The sequence below is a fragment of the Podospora pseudoanserina genome, chromosome 2, assembly GCF_035222485.1.
Source record: "Podospora pseudoanserina strain CBS 124.78 chromosome 2, whole genome shotgun sequence".
Classification (NCBI taxonomy): domain Eukaryota; kingdom Fungi; phylum Ascomycota; class Sordariomycetes; order Sordariales; family Podosporaceae; genus Podospora; species Podospora pseudoanserina.
Window position 1 is genome coordinate 1,175,137 of NC_085921.1, and position 18,435 is coordinate 1,193,571.

The following is an 18,435-nucleotide window of genomic DNA, read 5'->3' on the forward strand; positions in this document are numbered from 1 at the left end:
AGCTTCCTTGCAATGCCGTCCCCCACCTTGCCTCGGAGCATGCTTGAACTGCCCCTCTATTCTGCAGCAAAAAAAAATAAAAAATCGCACCCACCCTCCCATCATCGGTCATCTTCATTCCTCTGCAAACCACCAATTCTCGAGACGTCAAAATTCAAATCACGCTGCGACACAACATCAATTCGATTTTCACCACTCGAGAATGGTGCAGCGCACCTCGTCACAATGAGCCCAGTCGGTTTCGAGGTCTTTATTGAAGGCCTCATATCGCAGATCGCCTATTGCGGCTCAGAAGGTACGTGAACATCTCTCCTGAACCACCCTTCCATCATCACCTCCTGGATAACAGCACCACGTTCGAGACTCGCGTCGTCGCCAATTTTTGAGAGTCGCCTCGGTCATTGATACAGATGGAACTCATCAATAGGACCCTTTTGGACCAGTTTGCCTATATTTCGCGCGGCCTGACCTACCGTTCAAGGTTTTGCTGGAGACTTACAAGGCTAACAATTGCCGCAGGCATCACTCTCACACAGCTCTTTGAGTTCATTCGTGAATATCACGGCACCCTCGCTCGCGAGAGTGGCAAAACCCACCCAGAAGTACCCATCAAGTCAGAGGTTGATGATGGCGAAGACATTGAGAGCACGCTCACCGATGCCGAGCTGGCCTCGGCGCGGTTGGCTTGGGACTGGCTCCGGTCCAGACCGCAGATTTTGATTAACGGCCATCCTAAGAGGTATTGGAATTTCCTCGAGTTCGACCAAGTCTTGGCTCTACCCAAAGCGGCGCCCACCGGTGGTCCGTCCGAGTCATCGGCAATTGACCCTCAGTTAGAAGCTCCCGCCGCCAAATCCACAACTACGAAAGGCAAGGGAAAGGGAAAGGGCAATGGCAAAGGCAAAGGCAATGCCCAGGTCGAGAAGCCCAAGAAGAGCCTTGCTGTCCGACCTCGGATTGTGCCGTCAAAAGAAGTTGTTTGGCAGACCTTGACCCATCACGGTATCGACTACAAGAAGGTTCCACCTCTGGAGTGGGCTTGTTTACAGGGCATTGCCACAGCAAAGCACCATGGCATTCTTCAGAGCAACCTCCGAAAGCTTGTCGATCAAGATAAACGGTCTCTACCCAAGAGAACAGATTCACTCTTTAGGAAAGGTTACATTGTCAAACGAACCGTCGTAGTTCAAAAGATGAAGACGAGTATGCTCTGGCTGGCTGACTTTGCCCCGAAGACAGTGGATAACGACACGTTTGGTTTGGACTTGAACCCCCAGGCTCTCGAGAAGTTGGCGAAGGACACCAAAACTGTCTCCTGGCATTCGAAATGGACGGGAACAAACATTGACGTGGCGGCCCTCGGCAAAACTATTGTTGGTGTCGTCAAGGCCTTTGGCGTCATGCGTTATGCCGATCTGAGAACCAAGCTTGGAGTGTCTGGCAAGCCATGGCAGATGAAGACTGTTGCAAAGAGTTGTCAGCGGTTTGCCGATTTAGGAGTCATCAAGTATACAGCTGCTTGCTTTCCCACGACGCGCAAAGTCTTCAAAGACTGTCTCAAGTTCGTTCGCGATCCCACCGACGAGGAGTGGCAGAGGTTCCTGGCCACTGGCAAGAAGACGTCCCAGTATTCGGATCCTAGCAGACACCGTGAGCCGAAGCCAAATGCGCTCGCGCTTTACGAAAATTCTGGAGCGCGGATTCAAAACCATTGGACTCCAGAGAAGCCTCTGGCTCAGACAGTCTTCGAGGTGATCAAGAGCGCAGGCCCAAGAGGAGCCTCAAATCCCCAGGTTAGCGTTGCCACTGTCGGCTACCAACATCGGCGGTACCTGTCAAGCTACTTGACAAAAGTTGCCGAAACGCGGCAGCCCGCCCACTTGACCCAGTTTCAGGTCAACAGCGAGATGATTCGGATCGGCAAAACCTCTGCCTACATGTACAGGGCTACTGGCGGGCAGTCTACCGGTGGGCAACCACTCTTGACGCAGACAGCAGCGGCGAACAATCCTGGCTCTGCTTATGGCTTTGGAGAGGTTCGACCCAAGATGTTTGCCCCCGACGAAAAGAATTCACTCAGCGCCCTGTCTCTGATGGCACAACCCCCGCGCCAGGCGAACCGGAAGCAAAGCCACGTTGCTGCACAGTTGAGAAGACAGGAGCAGGCCCTAGAGGAAGCCAGAATTGCGTCGATGCAGTCTATTGCTGAAGAAACCCCGGCGGCTGATACTGATACGGCTGATGCGGCGCCAAAGGAGGCTGCTATTGAGGTCGTTGAGGAAGCTGAGGTTGCAGCTCCTCCTCGCCCATCACTGAAGCGGGGAGCAGACGAGATATCTGGAGATGATCGCCCACCGGAGCTGTCCCCAGGTACCGTCTACAAGGTCCGTATCGGTGAACCACACTCGCTCAACCCGCAGCGGAGGAAGCGTGGTGCTCAGAGCGATTCGCTTGTCATTGTATTCAAGAGGCAAGGCGATGCTCCTTTCGTACCAGCTTCAACCCCACAGAGATGGAGCGAACTTGGAAATGATGGCGCCGCAGACAACATGACGGTTGAATTAGGGGAGCCGTCACCTTCGACACCTGCTCCGGAAGCTACAGTGGAAGAGGTTGAGAGGGCCACTCCTACTCGCGGCAGAGGGCGTGGTCGTGGTCGTGGAGGTGGCCGAGGTCGTGGCCGGAAGGGGCAAACCACTGCTGCCAATGGACAGAAGCAGTTCGTCTGCGAAAAGTGCGGAAGTTCGTGGAAGAATTCGAACGGGTTACAGTATCACCTGACGGCCGGGCAGAATGCCTGCAATACGAATTTCGATCCTTCACACAACTTTAACAAGCGCCGACCCATGGAACCTGTCTCGACACCCCCAGTTGAGAACTCCAGTACACCAACCACTCGAGGTGTCCGTAAGACTGGGGCCACGGCTACCAAGCTCCGAAGAGGAGCTCTTCGGCCATCTATGAGAAAGCGGCCTGCAGACGAAGCCAGGGAAAGCGAGATGGAGTTTAGAGGTGTTGAGGTTGCTGCCATTCCGGCGACTGCTCAGGTTGGGACGGTTATTCCAGACCCAGACCCGCCGGTTCAGCCTTTTCAAATTCAGAGCGGGTTGCTAACCCAGCGGAACTTTGTCCAGCAGTCCAGAATGCCACTGGGTAACAAAGCTGCGCCTGCCGCACCTTTCACTTTTCAGGGCCAAGTCAGCGCCCGCCCTCAACCTATGGACTTGGACACCCGGCCGATCTCAGCTACTAAGCCCGCGACCCAGGCTTTACCAAGTATGCAGCTGACAGGCCAGGCTCCGGCCCAGCATGTCTTCAATGGCACAGCTGATGTTGAAATGCCTGACAAGCAGCATGATGTTGCGGTTCCGGACGAGCAACAGGACGTTGAGATGTCTGAACAGCCAGACGACCAGCCAGTCGGTGTTTCACAGTATCCAGAGGTGCCTGATCCGAATGCTCATCAGGCGTTCAACCCGGAGAATCGCCTGCTCACACTGGAGAAGACAGAAGCACATCCAGCCAGCACTGCGCCAGCGCCATCCCAAGACTCTCAGGGCATCAAGCCCTTCGTGCCGAATTACTCGTCCTATGAACAACTCGCAACGAACGCGAAGGTGCGGACTGCCATGGTTTTTGATATCGTGCAGTATCTTTTGGACAATAACAATGGCGTGTTTCCTGGTGAGAAAGCTGTTTTTTATGCCGCACTTCGGGTCTATTTGGCGACGTTCCCGGGAACCACTCCACCAAGTCTGAAGAACTGTCAGACTGCCATCAACTCGCTGCAGGCTCGCAAGTTGATAGACATGCACACTTACTTGTTGAGGAATATGCAGGGCAGGATGGAGACATACAGCGTACTGGTTCGCCACGGCATGGATCCTTCTGCAGAAGCCGTCAAATTCACCGCGCGAATGATCAAGGAAGCGTTTCCAGGACTGTACATCCCGCCTGCGTTCTCGCCTACCCCGGAAGAGATGGCTGATTTACAGGAGACTGACCCGAAGTATCCAAAGGGGGAAAGGGACGCACGACCAAATGCAAATGGTCAGAAGTTTCGGGCCAGGAGGCGGCAGATCACTGAGGTTGAGGTTTTCAATGCCCCGTACTACAATCAGAACATTGCTGGCCAGCCTGTCAAGGATACCTTGCGGCCTAATCACCTGCGGAGCCACGGGAATGTCGGGCAGAAGAGGCAAGCCCCGGAAGATGGGGCCGGGGCCGGGACCCAGAGCTCTTCCCCGAAACGGCACAAGTCGAACGGGGGGCATGCGACTCATCCAGAAAATCAAAGCGACTCACTCGTGGATCCCGAGCTTTTCAAAACGTCGCCCCCTCAACAACACTACCCGCTTGGCAATATCAACCACATCGACAGCATTCACAGGCCATCCATCGTTGAAGCCGTCAAGCACTTCCGTCTCTTGCCCACACGGGGCGGCAGCAAGATGCATCACAATGCCCGGCCAAGCAAGTCGCCGACGAAGATACCCGAATCCCTCGGCAGGATCAGGAACCCAGGGTTGAACAGTATGCCGACTTGGTTTTTCAAAAAGGGTTCCTACTTCTACAATCTTAATGCCAATCCCAACCCTGAGCTTGTCTCGCCTACAGTTAAATTCTTGGAGCCCAACGAGAGCCTCGAGGTTGACGATGGAGAGTTTGAGAGTGATGAAGAGGGGACGTCGTGGACTCCCGAGCTTGAGTCGAATGATGGCGAATCTACGGGCACGGATTGCGACGAAATTACTGTGGTGTTAAATGAAGAGGTTGAGAAGCCAAAGGAGTTCACGTTTGCCGAGAGCACTACACTGACACAATTTGCGGATGGGGTGTGGCCCGAGCACAGCCAAAAGCACTTCAAGAGGCTTGATACCAGCGTCACTGTTGATGGCTATATGCCGACTCGGAAGTGGCAGCTTGAGCAGAACATCCCCAGAAGCATTGAGACTATGGCGAAGAAGAGCGACTTGGATGCCCATACTGACTGGACAGACAAAAAGTATGCGCTGTTTTGCACACTTATCGACAAGGTCTCAGACTGGGAATTGTCCAAGAATGGGTCTACCTTGCTAGAGTCTGGCAGTGTGGCGCCTGATTTCATCATCCTCAACATCACTCCCAAGCATGGAATGAGCCATATGCCGGTCAAGGCCCGCTTCAACGACCAGAAGCAGTTCACGATGGACACCCTTGATTACCAGGAGCTGGAGTCTGATGATGATCATCAAGAGCTCTTGCCCGGGGCTTTTGCCCACAGGAAGAAACGTCTTGGCAGGCCTCCCGGTTCCAAGTCGCAGACCACTCGCACTCGCTCTGGGAAGATCAAACTGAAAGAGATCAAGACCAAGCGCGAGCATACTGGCTTCCCGCAGTGCCCAGAGGACTTTCTTAGACAGCCGGGTGACAGGGCCGAGGGGCTGGACTGGTCAAGTGAGAATGTGCGTCTCGCTACTTACGTTGCCATCGGTACACTCCTGGGTGGTACTTCTCGTTCTGTTGATTGGGGCTTGATTATGAGGATATATCCTGAGCAAACGTAAGTTCTTTGCTTCGTTATCGAGAGAGTGAAGAGGGTGCTAATAGTTTCACAGTCTCAGTCAATTGCGGCACTACTGGGGTATGCTTAGGAAAGATCGCGCGTCGAGCATTGTCATATTGACGGCCAAGTTTCACAAGAAGTTCCTCAAGGCTTACGAGGAGGAAGAGTTGCCGCCTCTCGACTTTGACGATGTGCTTGCCTACGACTGGCTTAAGCTCATCAAGTGGACGACCAGACTGGATTGGGAAGAGAAAACGGCGTTGCCCGCCACAAGCCAGGCCCTGGAGGAGAACTTCACCCTGACTCCCGTTAGGCACGAGGACCGTGAATGGCGCGAGGCTTACTATCACCCCCAGCGATCCGTCTTTAACCGTTTCCAGGACGCCACATCCGAGCCGTTGGCTGTTTCACTGGACAGCCAGCCCAAGCCCAAGCTGTCTCAAGATATGATGGTCGCCATGGCCTGGATTCGCTCGCTCTGCGTGACGCCTGTCCAAGAGAAGCTAGACGAGAAGTTGGTGCACAAGCGTAACGGCCTCTATCCACACATGAGAGCTGTCGAGATCACGGAGCTGGTGGAGAGAGCCATCGAGCAGCTTCAGCGCATGCACGTCATCTCCAAGTCTTCCAGGGACTGCAGTAACGGTCGTCAGTGGCGATTCAACACTAGAGTGTTTGAACAGCTTGTCAAGGCGGCCAGCCAGGAGAAGTTTGAGCAGGCCTATCGGTACAAGAAGAAGCTGGACGAGGCGTTCAGAACCAAGGGCAAGTCTTCGGTTCGTTTCAAGGCTGACGACAAGGGCATGACGATGGTGCTTGTCAATATGCAAGCCATGGGCCGGGTTCGCACTGTCATCCTCGACCAGAAGAATGTGCCCATGGGTCATGAGCCCGGGAACTATGAAACGAGAAAGTATCCCAAGGAGTACATGCACTTCAAGATGGACATCATTCCCACCGACAAGTATGTCTACGATGACGACGCCGAGCTTGTCGAACTTCGAGAGAAGATTTTGGCTGCCAAACCGCCTGCTGCGGGACCGGGAGGGGCGGTTCCGGTCTGGATGACTTGCCACGGCGATCTGAATGTGGACATGTGGATCCAGTACCTGAGCGTGGTGGTGATCACGCTGGCTTCACGTGGCAGCATGAGGCCTGACGAGCTGGTCAAGACAGTCAAGCCGGTAATTATGGAGTTTGAGGCGGAGCTGATCATGGATTGGTTGGAGGGCGTGGGCGTGCTCAAGGAGCAGATTGCCGGGATGGCGAGAGGTCTTGGAGAGTGGTGGTGGACTGTGGTGGAGGTTTCCAAGGAGGGATTGACTGCTCCTGCTGAGAAGGATAAAGGAAAGGGAAAGGAAGTGGAGCAAAGTGCTGCCGGTAACAAGCCGAGAAAGTCGTTGCCGAGTGGTAGGCCCACGGTTACTGCTTGAGGAAGTTTGAGGGATGATGTTTTGTTGGAACTTTTGTGCATCAGGATACTATGTTGCTCCCCCACTCTGTTTGTAGTGGATAAAAGAGCTAGGAAATATGGGGGAGGGAACAGCCATGAGAGAAGGAAAAGAGGGCTTTTTGTTGGAGGTTGGGCTGGACAGGATTTTCTTCGTCGGCATTCTTCTTCACTTGTGATACCCCCTGGTACCTCTTAAGGACTGGGACTTTCATTTTGGGCGTTTGTGGAGCATAGGAGATGGGGCATTAGCGGATTGGGGGAGTGTGTATTCCTTGTAGTCATGTGTAGAATAATGGTTGGTTTCTGTACTCTGTGTTCTTGTGATGCTTGTGTTGAGGTGAAAGGATGTGCTGGATGTAAATGTCGACATGTCTCGACTTGCCTTCTTGATACCTATCAACGGCTCTTCTGTCTCCCACCGACCAGGATGGGCTGCTGGTTTGTTGCAAGATGAGTGTGCTTAAACTGATACATACCAAGTCTGGGAACCCCGACGGATGCCCTGGGCCGTGCTGACGTCTGTTCACTGTAAAAGCCCAAGTTGAACAAAATTTGGACATATCAGCAATCAAATCCCCAGTTCCATGTCCTGTCTGTTCCATATTCCACCGACCAGATCTCACCGCGATGCTATTGTAATTACAAAATATCTGTATCAATTCCAACAACTCCGTTCCCTTATTATCCCACCCCCCCCCACCCCCTGCCCCATCAAAGCAGTTAATTCAACGCCAGTTCCCAAAATGCAGTTCCCCCTCCCCATCCTCAACCAAGCATTACCCTCGCCACAGCCGCAATCAACAACACAGCCACAGCAATAATCAACCTATCCAACCAAACCGGTACCCCCTCGTCCTGACTTGTATCCTCCCTCCTCGCCTCCGCCAACAACCGCTGCTGCACCCCCCGCACATCAACCCCCGGATGCGGCGTCGGCACCCGTTCAGCAGGTCTCTCGTTATCAACCGTCCCAAGGGGTGCAGGTGCAGCAACAGTCTGAACAAACCCCTCCGCCAACCTCGCCGTTTCTTCCCCATCACTCTCCGTCTCCTTTTCCTTCACCTTTTCCCCCATCTCATCCCTCCACCCCATCTTCAACTCCTCGGGCACCTTTTCTCCTTGCTCCACGACCCCCATCTCCCGACACATCTTCACATGCTCCCCCATCACCTCTTCATTCCTCCTCCCCCCCTGTCCAATACTACAACCCACCCCACAAATCCACCCCCTTGACTCCCCCGCCAACCGTCTCCTCACTTCGCTTCCCGCTTCCAACCCCCCTAATTGCCCCTTGACATCCGTCTCCATAAACGACCGTAACGCAACCAAGGCTGTCCTAATCCCCCAAGCAGGCTGCCACGTCTCTTCGTGATGGCCGCTGATGCTGAGGCAGATTTCCCTGTTTACTTCGAATCTGCCGGAGGGGGTCAGAAATCGGAAGCTAGGCGGGCGGAGGGGGTAGGAAGGCGGGAGGTTGATACGGCCGTGGTAAAGCCCGTTCTCGTAGGGGGAGGAGGGGGGACCTAACAGGGTGAAGTGCCATTCGAAGAGGTCAGTTTCGAGGGGGGAGGCGAGGAAGAAGGGGGAGGGGTGGTTGGTGAGTTCTTGGGCTTCTTTTACTGCACACACAACGCAAGGAGGGTCAGTGACGGGGAAGAAAGAGAGGATTGGGTGGGGGGGAAAGACATACAAATGCGGCGGATGGTGGGGGATTTGGAGTTTATTTTGGGGGTTGCTGGGGTCGGCATGGTTGAGGATGGTGAGAGGAGGTGTTGATAGGTAGTAGGTGGTGTCGTGTGTGTTGTTGGGAGGGTAATGATATCGCCGTTTGATCAATAGGTGATAGGTAGGTTAAATAGGATCTCGTCGGTAAGTAAGCAAGTTTCAGTCACCAACACTTGTCGCAAGCTCCAACAAAATGCAACACCTGTCTCCGGCGGCGGCGGCGCAAAACTCAAAAAGTACCCGTGTGCAAAAGGAGAAGTTGTGAAGCTCGCAGAAAGTATGACGGAATATCCGTAATAATCTTCTGTCCGAGGATAGGATTGAGGGGCAGCAGCAGCAGCAGTAACAAAGCAGAAGCGGCCAGGTTGCAATAACGACCGCCCGATGCCACTAAAATTAAATGAACGCTTGTTACGGAGGGTAGATTCGATTTACTTTCGAAGATTAAGTAATAAGATAAAAACTTGCGCAGAGAGAGAAAAAAAGATGATGACTTTATTCACCCCGTTCCTGTCTCTCCGATAGACTAGTTTTCAGAAGCAGCTGAGACAAAGCTGTTGCTGGCTTCGTTGCTGAACGAATGCGCGAACGGATCTGATTAGGAATAGCGCTGGTGCAATAGCTTGGCAAGGAGGGAGTGGGGATCTTCGGGAAGGTTGCTCAGCGTTGGTGTCGGGCCGGGGATTGGGAGGAGAATCTCGGAAACATCACCAGCCCGAGGATATTGGCGAGACTCTCGGCAACCACCACCTTCTTTCACGCTAAAAATGTTTCTCAAAAGGGATGGTCTTAGTAGCCCCAAACCACCTGCAGCATCCACCATGCCTGTCGGTGCACCAAGTCAATTTCAACAACTCCCAGCTATATTACCACAAGCCACAAAACTACATCACCCCCCCCTCCCCCCCATTGTAATTTAATACACCCATTTGTCCCTCTCAAATTTCCCACCCCAAATGCCATGCTGAACAAACGCTCGCTTGGTGCTGCTAGCCCTACAAATATCAAATGTAAAAAAATAAAAAAAATAAAAAAAAAGGGTATCCCATCATCATCCCACGCTTTCCTCCCTGTCTCATAAAAACTACAACAACAACGCCAGACACACAACAACCACAAACAAACCAAAAAAAAACATACATAATGCACACATCCCCTTCCCATCCCTTCCCATCCCTTCCCATCCCTTCCCATCCCTTCCCATCCCTCCAAAATATTCCTCCCACCCCCTACCTCAACTGCGTCTTCTCATAAGCCTCATTAGCCAACCTCACCCCCTCCCCCCTCGCCCTTCCCGCCTCCCCCATCCGTCCCTCAATCTCAAAACTCTGTCCCAGCATCCCCTCCGCTACACTCATCCACAACAAATTCCCGCTCTTCCTCGCCTGCGTCGCCCCCGCCTTAGCACTCTTCAGCGCCTGCTCCCCCACCACATTCTCAAACAGCTTACACCTCATAATATTCAGCGCCATGCTCAAATACTGCGTATTGTTCAGCTGCTGCGCTCCCGAAAGCCCCCCCTGGATGTGCCGTTTCGCTTGATTGAGCGACAGCTCCGGTTCAAATGTGCTCGACGCCAACACCAGATTCCAGGCCGTTCTGATTTCAAGATCGGGATTGTCCTCGCAGATGGGGCGGAGGAGGTCAATCAACTCGGCCGTCTCGGCGCTGTCGCGGTGGTTGGGTTCTTGCATAATGTACACCCTGTTCAGCGCGGCAAGGATACACAATTCTGTCTCGAGCCGGGAGCCATTCTTGTACGCCCCTGTGGGATCAAGCTCAAAACGGGGGTTCTTCCAGATGGCGAGCGCTTCGTCCATGTTGGCCATGCCCTGCTGCTGGCAGCCTTCGAGGTAGAGGGTTAAGATATCGACCGAACTGCCCGGCGAGGGGGACGTGTGCGGTTGCTCGTGGATGGCATCAAGGCTCTGCTTTACTCTGGCCCAGTCGGTGACTGTGGCTGCCTGAAGCCCAATGAGAATGTGGGTGTAGCAGGTTAGTTCTCTGGCCCAGTCGTGTTGCCTGAGGGCTTCTGGAAGGGGCTGAGGAGCGGTGGAGACTTTGGTGTCGTCAAGGACGCGGAGGCCTTCGTTCCACAAGGTTGCGCTCCGGCCGGGGGTGGTGGCTCTGTAATGGGCGACGATGCCGTTGAAGACCCAGCTGTGATGGTTGTCAGTCTAGTTGGAGCGACTGCAAGAATGACAGGAAATCTTACGCTATAGCCCAAGCCTCCTGCTTCCCCAATGTCGACAAGACCAGATAGTCTGCATTCCCCTCTCCCTGCCGCACCACCGCCCTCGTATCGTTACTAACCGTCGGCGCCGTATTCGACATCCGGTTGATAGACAAAAACACTTCCCCATTCTGAAGCGGCCAGTCCGGCGAGTTCTTGAGCTCTTCCAGCTGTCTTTGAAGAACAGTCAACTTTTGCGCCGCAACCTGATGTGATTTCTGGTGAAGACTGCAGGCCAAATCAAGCAGTCGCAACAGTATATCGATCTGTGGTATCTGAATAGACGACTCCAACTGTATCTTGGACACCTGGGCAACACACAACTGCACCCGGTTGGCCCAGTCATCCTTCATGGTGGTCATGTGGGCGAACCCTTCTAACAGCATGGCCATGGCAAAAATCGAAAAATCTTTGCGCTGGTTGGCAACCCCGGCAATTTTTCGTAGATTGTCAATCGCGCCGTGTTCGGCTGGAGATCCGGCCTGGAGATGGAACGACGCCTTGAGGAACCGGAAAGCATAGATCCAGTGAACATGTTTGTAAGTCCCGCAATCCGAAATGTGCCCCTCAATGAGCTTGAAAGCAGCTTTGGGATTTCGTTGAAAGAGCGTCTTCATGAGGAGAAACTGGGAGCAGTATTTGAGATCAAGAAATCGGTTCTGGTAGTACCTGTCAGCGTCTGGTTCCATGCAACGGTAGGCAACATAAACTTACCTTGTCGCAAACAGCTATCCCTCTCGTCAGGGTCGTTTCTGCCTCCATGATGTTGGTCGTTTCATCAATCAATACGCTGGCATATCGCAAACACAGCCTCGCTTCCAGTCGAGGCCACAACTTGTTCGACTTGAGAGCAACATCCAGACACCCCAAGCCAGTCGCCACTAATTTGTGGTGGTCCGCTACTTCCGCCTCAGACATGGATTTGGCGACTCTTTGAGACGCCGTGTTTGCCTTCGCGAAACAGTCCTCAGCTACAGATATTAAAAGGGGGAGCGTTTCGGTATGTGCCGAGGAACTGGGCGTGGCTGGCGACTTTGCAACTCCTGCCCCAACGCTAGGTCGCCTTTGGTCTTTTGGTATTTTCAATGAAGGCGCCGCTCGAGAAGGCGGCGGTCGCTCATTGAGCTTTGGGCTATCTTCGGCAAACGGTGTTCGCTGCGGGGGTCTCGCAATCGGAGGAAGCTGTGATATTTGAGGACTCATCGTTCTCGCGGGAGGCTGCGATGCCGGTGGTACATGACTCGTAGGTCTCGGTGTGGCAGGTGATTGCTGAAGGTAGGACAGGTTGACAAATTGTACGGGAGCGGCCGAGGGGGTGGGTATCGGTGGTTGCGGTGGTTGTGATGGTGAAGGTTGAGTATAGGTCCCATTACTGTAGTTTACATAGGGCTGCGGCTGTGGCGCACCCGAAGCCGGATAGTATTGGGCAGTCGGCTGCACCGGCGGTTGTGGTTGGTGCTGGCGGTGTTGTTGTGCCGGTGGTTGCGGGTGCGGGAGCAGAAGTTGCTGCGGTTGCAGTTGTGGTTGCGATTGTGGGTGCTGCTGCTGAGGGTATGCGGGATGGACATATTGATTGTGTTGGTACTGCTGGTTCCCATTTTGGTATCCATTTGCATATGGGGGATAGGCAGTTTGCGACACGGATGGAAGACGCGGATGTGGTTGTCCCTGTGGTTGCGGTAACTGAGGTCGTTGCTGATGCTGTTGCGCCTGGTGTTGCCCGTATGCGTGTTGCTGAGGGTGGAACTGAGGATGCTGCGGTTGATGTTCACCACCGTATGCCTGCCCTGGCGGCATCGTGTCTCGATATGTCATCGCATTGGCCGGTCCCCAAAGAGTTTATATCACCCTTTCTTAACCTTTGATTCCGGCTGGCGGCGCGCTGTCGTGCGCATCGATTGTCGTCGAGTGTCCGTCCTTGGCCTCCAACTCCGAGTCTCGAACAGTCTCCAACGCGCGCCGCTGCACATGGATGTGGGTGCTGTCATGTGGAGTTCAAGGACCCTTCTGGATGGAACAACTGGACTCCAGCCACTTTCGTTGACAAAAAAGCACGGAGATCAAATTGTGGCGTTCTGGATGTGGCTGGTGTGCCTCACTTCGTACACATGCTCATGTTCCCTTCAATTCAAGATCACAAAGTGACACAAATGTCCGGTGCAATGAGCATGAATCACCGGCTTTGTTCCAGAGTTAGCAATCAGCTTATAATAGTATTACGGGATGGACTTCACCGGTACCACTACATGTTCTGTCCGCGGAATGATCGGCACTATCTCAATTCTTAAATCACATTTTCAGCGGGCAAACAATGGCTCTTGAATCAGTCATATCATGTCACATAGCAGAATATATCAATTTTTGGTTCCACCAAGGGTAAGTGTGAGGTCGATTCTGGTCTCAATATCTAAAGCCCGTCCGGAGGGACTACTGGGGTTTTATATCCTCTCAGCAGCAGGGTATACTCCGAGAATCCATCGTGATATCCCTCCCCATTTCCACCCTTTTCATCGTCATCAAGACGACGCTACGCTTAGTGACCAGCGCGGCGAGACTCAGCGATGACACGGTTCATGTCCTCGACCTTCGCCTTGGCACGGCCGAAAGTACCGAGCTGAGAAGAGAATGTCAGCAACCGAGAACAGCTTGTAAATAGACTATCAGGGTTCCTACCTTCTTCTTGGCAAGCTTACGGGCACGCTTATCCTTGGAGTTGCGCAGCAATTCGATGATGCGGCGCTCATAGGGAGCGAGACTGTGTTTGCAGTTAGCGACCACCTTTCAAGTCCACCAGAACCATACGAGAAGAAGAACGTACCCAGCAACCTCCTTGACAAGGTCACGGACGAAGGCAGTGCGCTTGCTAAGGTGACCCTTGGTGCGGCTAACGCGGGGCTTGGCGACGCGGGCGGTGGTCTTCTATGTTCAGGGAAAAACGGTATCGATTAGCCAGGTGTCCATCATCCGCTGTTATGCTTCGACATCCCCATGTTTCAGGAGGAAGCAGCGCGGAGATCCTCCACGAGGTGAGACAGAAGAGGCTTTATCTTACGTGGCCCTTGTTGAGACCCTGTGAAGCAAAACGTTAGCATGTTGATTTTTGACACTATTTTCGACATCGCGGGACAATTCGAGATTGCGAACTGCGACAACCACGAGTCTCGAATTGTCCTGCGAATGCGAAACTGATGAGCGTCTAGACTTACGGTGGCAATGCCAGAGCGGGAAGTCTCCTTGGTAGCGGCCATTGTGCTGGTTGATGGCGTGAATGTCGTCGTGACGTTGAGCGGAGAGGAAAGGGAGATCGGAAAAGTTTTGGAGTTTTGTGTGGTTGAAGTTTTCAGGGCAAAAGTTCGAGTGGAGCTCAAGAGCTTGGCGGGGACCAGCTGGCAGTCAGCTGAGCGGCTGGTGTCCCACCGTCCTGTGGCTGCACTTCCCGCAGAGGCTTGGCAATACACAGGGGCCTTCGGAGCTTGTGAACGTCAGCTTCCAATTGGTGATGAGCTTCAATGACAACTTGGTCCCAAAGGCCGCTCCCAACGTGGGGTTTACAACATAGCAACTACGAAGTACAGATGACTCCACGCCAAATCTCTTGACGAATTCCCCGATATAATACTGTGCATCTTTCAGCCGCTCGGACTCAGTAGAACGAGTCCAAATTTCCATATCAGGCGGAGCCCGGGGATAGGTGGCATCCACTGTCTGGCGACGTCACTATCAGTACTGCGCATCTTCGTCCACTGCAGCGCAACAGCGAGAGCAGATGCGATAACCCCTCCATACCATGGCTACCGATACTCCAGAGCCTTCAGCGACTCAACTGGCACAAGCACTCGTCGAATTTTCTTTACGCGGCTCTTTTCCAGAAGAAAATGTATCGTCACTGCCTCTCAAGCCCGATGCGCTGGCCGAAGCTATCAAGGCCCTCGCAGATGCCAGAGCTAAGCTCCAAGTATGAGGTTCTCCCACCCAATTGAGCATAATATAGGGATGCTAAGAACGATATCTTTGTGCCCGAGCAGGCAGAAATTCATGCGATCAACGAGGATACCGCCGACGATGTGCGAGCATGGCAAACCAATGCGCAATCTGTCCAGGACGACATGATCCGGTCGAAAGCGCTAGCAAACGAAATCATCAAAACTTCTGAAGCACCGGCAGTCTCAGGGAAGGATACCCACGATGCCGAGGCAAAGGCCGAGTTTCTGGTTCGGGAGCTCAACTACAACGCCCAAGTGCAGGAAGCTCTCAAAGGAATCAGGACAGTCAACCGCACACTCGATGAAGTTGAGAAAGCAAGAGATGAGCGGAGGATATTGGATGCGCTACACCTACTCGAACGATCATGGAAGGAACTTGATGCCATACCAGTCAACAAATCCTGTCGGGCAATCAAATTGCTGGATATCAGAGCTTTTGAACTCAAATCTGAGGTTCATGAGGTTTTCGACCATGTGTGGAACGCGCTTATCAATGTTGATGTTGAGAAGCATACGGTCTCTATGAGCAGCGGCCGGGATGATGAACCTATGAGTCTCTCGGATGCGGTGATAGGTCTGCAAGCCTACAAGGAGGTTGACAGGCGTACGGCTCAGCTCTGGGCCAGCCTTAATGCGGCTGTCCTCGTTCCCAGAATGGATATGGAGAGAGAGACCTTGCCGGGCATTCAAATACAAGATGTAAGTGATCCATTTCCAGGAGATAGATCTTGTCTAACATCAAGCAGAACACTCTGGAAGTAAAAGGTACGACAGATAAATCTGTCGAGTCTTTATTCACCGATCTCGAAAAGGTTTTTAGGTTCCTTGTTGAAAGATTACCCGGTGACTTGGTCGAGACCATTTCCCCCACCCTTCTTCCAGGGGTAATACACCGAGTAACCAGTGTATGGCTTGATTCGGCCGTCCCATCGTCTTTGAACGACATGGCGAGGTTTCAACAAGTCATCGCTCTCGCCAAAAGCTTCTGTGCGACACTACGGAAACTGGGATTCACAAATCTGGGAGATTTACTAGAGTGGACGGAAAGTGCCCCGAGGGTATGGCTCTCCAAGTGCAGGGAAGCCGCATTGGATGCGGTCCGCACAAAGCTGTCGAAAGGCTTTGGTGAACCGACCCGGGTAGAAAAGATCGAGAAGCAGATGGTGTCAAAGTCAGAAGGTCAACAAATAGCGGCCAATGGGGCCGCAGCTGTTGATGACGATGGAGAAGGATGGGGTGATGCTTGGGGTATTGGGGATGATGAGCCACCAAAAGAAGAGCCAAAAGAGGCGGAGAAGAAGGCAGCTGCCAAACCAGCGGATGACGGTGACGAGGACGTAGCGGATGCTTGGGGATGGGGAGATGAGGCTGCCGAGGAGGAGCAGCTCATTGAGGAGACACGGAAGAAGACCGAGATGGAAGACGAGGATCCAGCTGATGCTTGGGGCTGGGGTGATGATACTAATAATGACGCGCTTACGGCTACAGCGACAGCTACAAAATCGGAGCCAGAGATCAGGGAACTAGTGTTGAAGGAGACATATAGCATTTCATCGATGCCACATCCTGTCTTGGACCTAATAGCAGCCATTGTGGAAGATGGTGCGGCTCTGACCCAGGACAGACACGCGAGTAGCCCGGTAGCAGCAGCTGCGGCTGGACTGTTCGGTGTGCCGACTCTTGCGCTGGCATTATTCAGAGCCATCTCGCCTCACTACTACGCTCCAAAGGAGGGTGGGAATATGTAAGTTTGAACCCCCCTCACTCAGTTTTTGCTATGTTGTTCATCTCTAACCGACACGAAAAAAAGGTTCCTCTACAATGACGCAACCTGGCTATCGGAAAAACTAGCGGATTTCTCGGCCACCTGGAAAACCCGCCATGATATCAGCACCCGAGCGCAAAACATGCTGAGACTAGACAACGACGTCAAGGCTCTTCAAGGGTTTGCCAACCGCGCCTACACGAACGAGCTCAGTCTCAAAAAGATGATGCTGCGGGATCGGTTGGGGGGTGAGCAAAACCTTTTGCAGCTGGACGACACGGAATCCTACGTTGCGTCGGCGGTCTCGATGGTTAGGTCGATAGCGCTGGAGTGGGAGCCCATCCTGGCAAAATCTGTGTGGCAGCAGGCGGTTGGGTCGATGGTTGACGCGTTGGCGTCGAAGATTGTTTCTGATGTGATGGATCTGCCGTCTATTGGGCAGGAGGAGGCGTATAATATCGCGAAGCACATCGCTTCGGTGGAGGAGCTGGATGATTTGTTTTTGCCGAGCAAGGGGGAGGTGCCGTTGACGGCGCAGTTTGCGGGGAGCTGGTTGAGGTTGAAGTACTTGAGCGAGGTGCTGCAGAGCAATTTGAGGGATGTGAGGTATTTGTGGACGGAGGGGGAGCTGAGCTTGTATTTTGGGGTGGAGGAGGTGCTGGATTTGATTGGGGCTAGTTTTGAGGATAATGCGAGGACGAGGGAGGTGGTGAGGGAGATTAGGGGGAATCCGAGGCCTAGGGGGGAGTAGTGGGAGGTTGGAGACTACGTTGTTCATGCAGCATCGTTGTTGGCAAAGGAAGCTTGCAGCCAACACAGTCCAGACAGTATTGATGTGTAGAATGGCGTTCTTTTTAGCGTTGGTCAATCCGATTCACATGCAAACCATTGAATACATACCTGGTTATTTATTGCGGAGGGTGGGGTCTCTGGGTTTTTTGTTGTCCCTGTTTCTCCAGAGGCCAGCCCCTCTTGATGTGTTCTCCGAGGAGCTCTCTCGCTCACTAGGTTTTTCCAGTTGTCTAGACGTCTCGGGCATAATATTTCACGATCTTTTTTTGACAGGGTTTGGTGGTGCTCTTTACTAGATAGGTAAGGTGAGGTGAGGTATCTCGATCAAAATGTGCACTTGAACAGTTTTGCATGTTTTTTTTCCTGCAGAGGAGAAGGAATGAAGGAAAGATCCTCCCCTGCCCGGGTTCGCTTCGATGCGATCTCTCTCTCTCTCTCTCTCTCTCTCTCTCTCTCTCGCGCGCGCGCGCGCGCTCGCGCTCAATTCTTTCCTTCGGGGTGGTGTGTTTCGGTGTGGAGGAGGTGGTTTTTTTTTTCGTGGACTGATCCAGAACTTTGGGGTAAAGTACCTAGGTAGGTATGGCTTGGGAGAAGAAGAAATGGTAGGTACCAAATGTCTCAGATACATGTGTGTGTGTGTGTGTGTGTGTGTGTGTGAAAAAAGAAACATACATGATAAATTATCATGATATCAACAGTAAGGTAACATGCACACTAATTATCGAATCGGTTGAATCGGACCCGGGGATCTGACGATCTGCTGTATCTCTTTCTCCCCCGCCTTTTTGGGAGCTCCCAACAATTGAGGAAAGGAATGGTTGTTGCTTTTTTTTTTTTTTTGGTGGATTGGGAGGGGGGCGAGCTGAGTATCAAGATTGGGGAAGGGGAGGTAGGCGGGCAGGCGTGCTAGTATCGTACAGTATGCACAGCTGCTGCTGG

General features: G+C 53.0%; 5 protein-coding genes across 5 annotated transcripts; 2 read left to right on the forward strand and 3 right to left on the reverse strand.

The window, feature by feature from the left end:
- Positions 1 to 12: 12 nt before the first annotated feature.
- QC764_202330 (uncharacterized protein) lies at positions 13 to 7,502 on the forward strand (the record flags this gene model as incomplete). Its single annotated transcript, XM_062943935.1, has 3 exons — positions 13 to 295; positions 520 to 5,542; positions 5,598 to 7,502. The coding sequence occupies 3 exons, from the start codon at positions 13 to 15 to the stop codon at positions 6,976 to 6,978; spliced, it is 6,687 nt and encodes a 2,228-aa protein (XP_062802705.1). The 3' UTR covers positions 6,979 to 7,502.
- A 49-nt stretch (positions 7,503 to 7,551) lies between these two features.
- Positions 7,552 to 9,896, reverse strand: QC764_202340 (uncharacterized protein). Its single transcript, XM_062943936.1, has 2 exons — positions 8,689 to 9,896; positions 7,552 to 8,617 (listed from the first exon to the last, which is right to left on the reverse strand). The coding sequence occupies exons 1-2, from the start codon at positions 8,744 to 8,746 to the stop codon at positions 7,764 to 7,766; spliced, it is 912 nt and encodes a 303-aa protein (XP_062802706.1). The 5' UTR covers positions 8,747 to 9,896; the 3' UTR covers positions 7,552 to 7,763.
- A 56-nt stretch (positions 9,897 to 9,952) lies between these two features.
- Positions 9,953 to 13,078, reverse strand: QC764_202350 (uncharacterized protein; the record flags this gene model as incomplete). Its single annotated transcript, XM_062943937.1, has 3 exons — positions 11,671 to 13,078; positions 10,939 to 11,615; positions 9,953 to 10,883 (listed from the first exon to the last, which is right to left on the reverse strand). The coding sequence occupies exons 1-3, from the start codon at positions 12,769 to 12,771 to the stop codon at positions 9,953 to 9,955; spliced, it is 2,709 nt and encodes a 902-aa protein (XP_062802707.1). The 5' UTR covers positions 12,772 to 13,078.
- A 221-nt stretch (positions 13,079 to 13,299) lies between these two features.
- Positions 13,300 to 14,455, reverse strand: rpl36_2 (ribosomal protein L36). The gene is made up of 5 exons (XM_062943938.1): positions 14,163 to 14,455; positions 14,009 to 14,026; positions 13,775 to 13,875; positions 13,630 to 13,711; positions 13,300 to 13,570 (listed from the first exon to the last, which is right to left on the reverse strand). Exons 1-5 carry the CDS (start codon positions 14,202 to 14,204, stop codon positions 13,490 to 13,492), a joined length of 324 nt encoding a protein of 107 aa, XP_062802708.1. The 5' UTR covers positions 14,205 to 14,455; the 3' UTR covers positions 13,300 to 13,489.
- Positions 14,456 to 17,636, forward strand: YTM1_1 (ribosome biogenesis protein ytm1). Its single transcript, XM_062943939.1, has 4 exons — positions 14,456 to 14,911; positions 14,982 to 15,638; positions 15,686 to 16,683; positions 16,750 to 17,636. The coding sequence occupies exons 1-4, from the start codon at positions 14,744 to 14,746 to the stop codon at positions 17,453 to 17,455; spliced, it is 2,529 nt and encodes an 842-aa protein (XP_062802709.1). The 5' UTR covers positions 14,456 to 14,743; the 3' UTR covers positions 17,456 to 17,636.
- The last annotated feature ends 799 nt before the right edge of the window (positions 17,637 to 18,435 follow it).

Bases quoted from the DNA above. Each gene is read 5' to 3' on its own strand.
- QC764_202340 (XM_062943936.1), bottom strand. From the start codon at position 8,746: ATGCCGACCCCAGCAACCCCCAAAATAAACTCCAAATCCCCCACCATC. The intron at 8,618-8,688 runs GTATGTCTTTCC...TTGTGTGTGCAG, and splicing joins CCCCACCATCCGCCGCATTT to TAAAAGAAGCCCAAGAACTC.
- rpl36_2 (XM_062943938.1), bottom strand. From the start codon at position 14,204: ATGGCCGCTACCAAGGAGACTTCCCGCTCTGGCATTGCCACC. The intron at 13,712-13,774 runs GTACGTTCTTCT...CTGCAAACACAG, and splicing joins CTTGTCAAGGAGGTTGCTGG to TCTCGCTCCCTATGAGCGCC. The intron at 13,571-13,629 runs GTAGGAACCCTG...TTCTCTTCTCAG, and splicing joins GTAAGCTTGCCAAGAAGAAG to CTCGGTACTTTCGGCCGTGC.
- YTM1_1 (XM_062943939.1), top strand. From the start codon at position 14,744: ATGGCTACCGATACTCCAGAGCCTTCAGCGACTCAACTGGCACAAGCA. The intron at 14,912-14,981 runs GTATGAGGTTCT...GTGCCCGAGCAG, and splicing joins ATGCCAGAGCTAAGCTCCAA to GCAGAAATTCATGCGATCAA. The intron at 16,684-16,749 runs GTAAGTTTGAAC...CACGAAAAAAAG, and splicing joins CCAAAGGAGGGTGGGAATAT to GTTCCTCTACAATGACGCAA.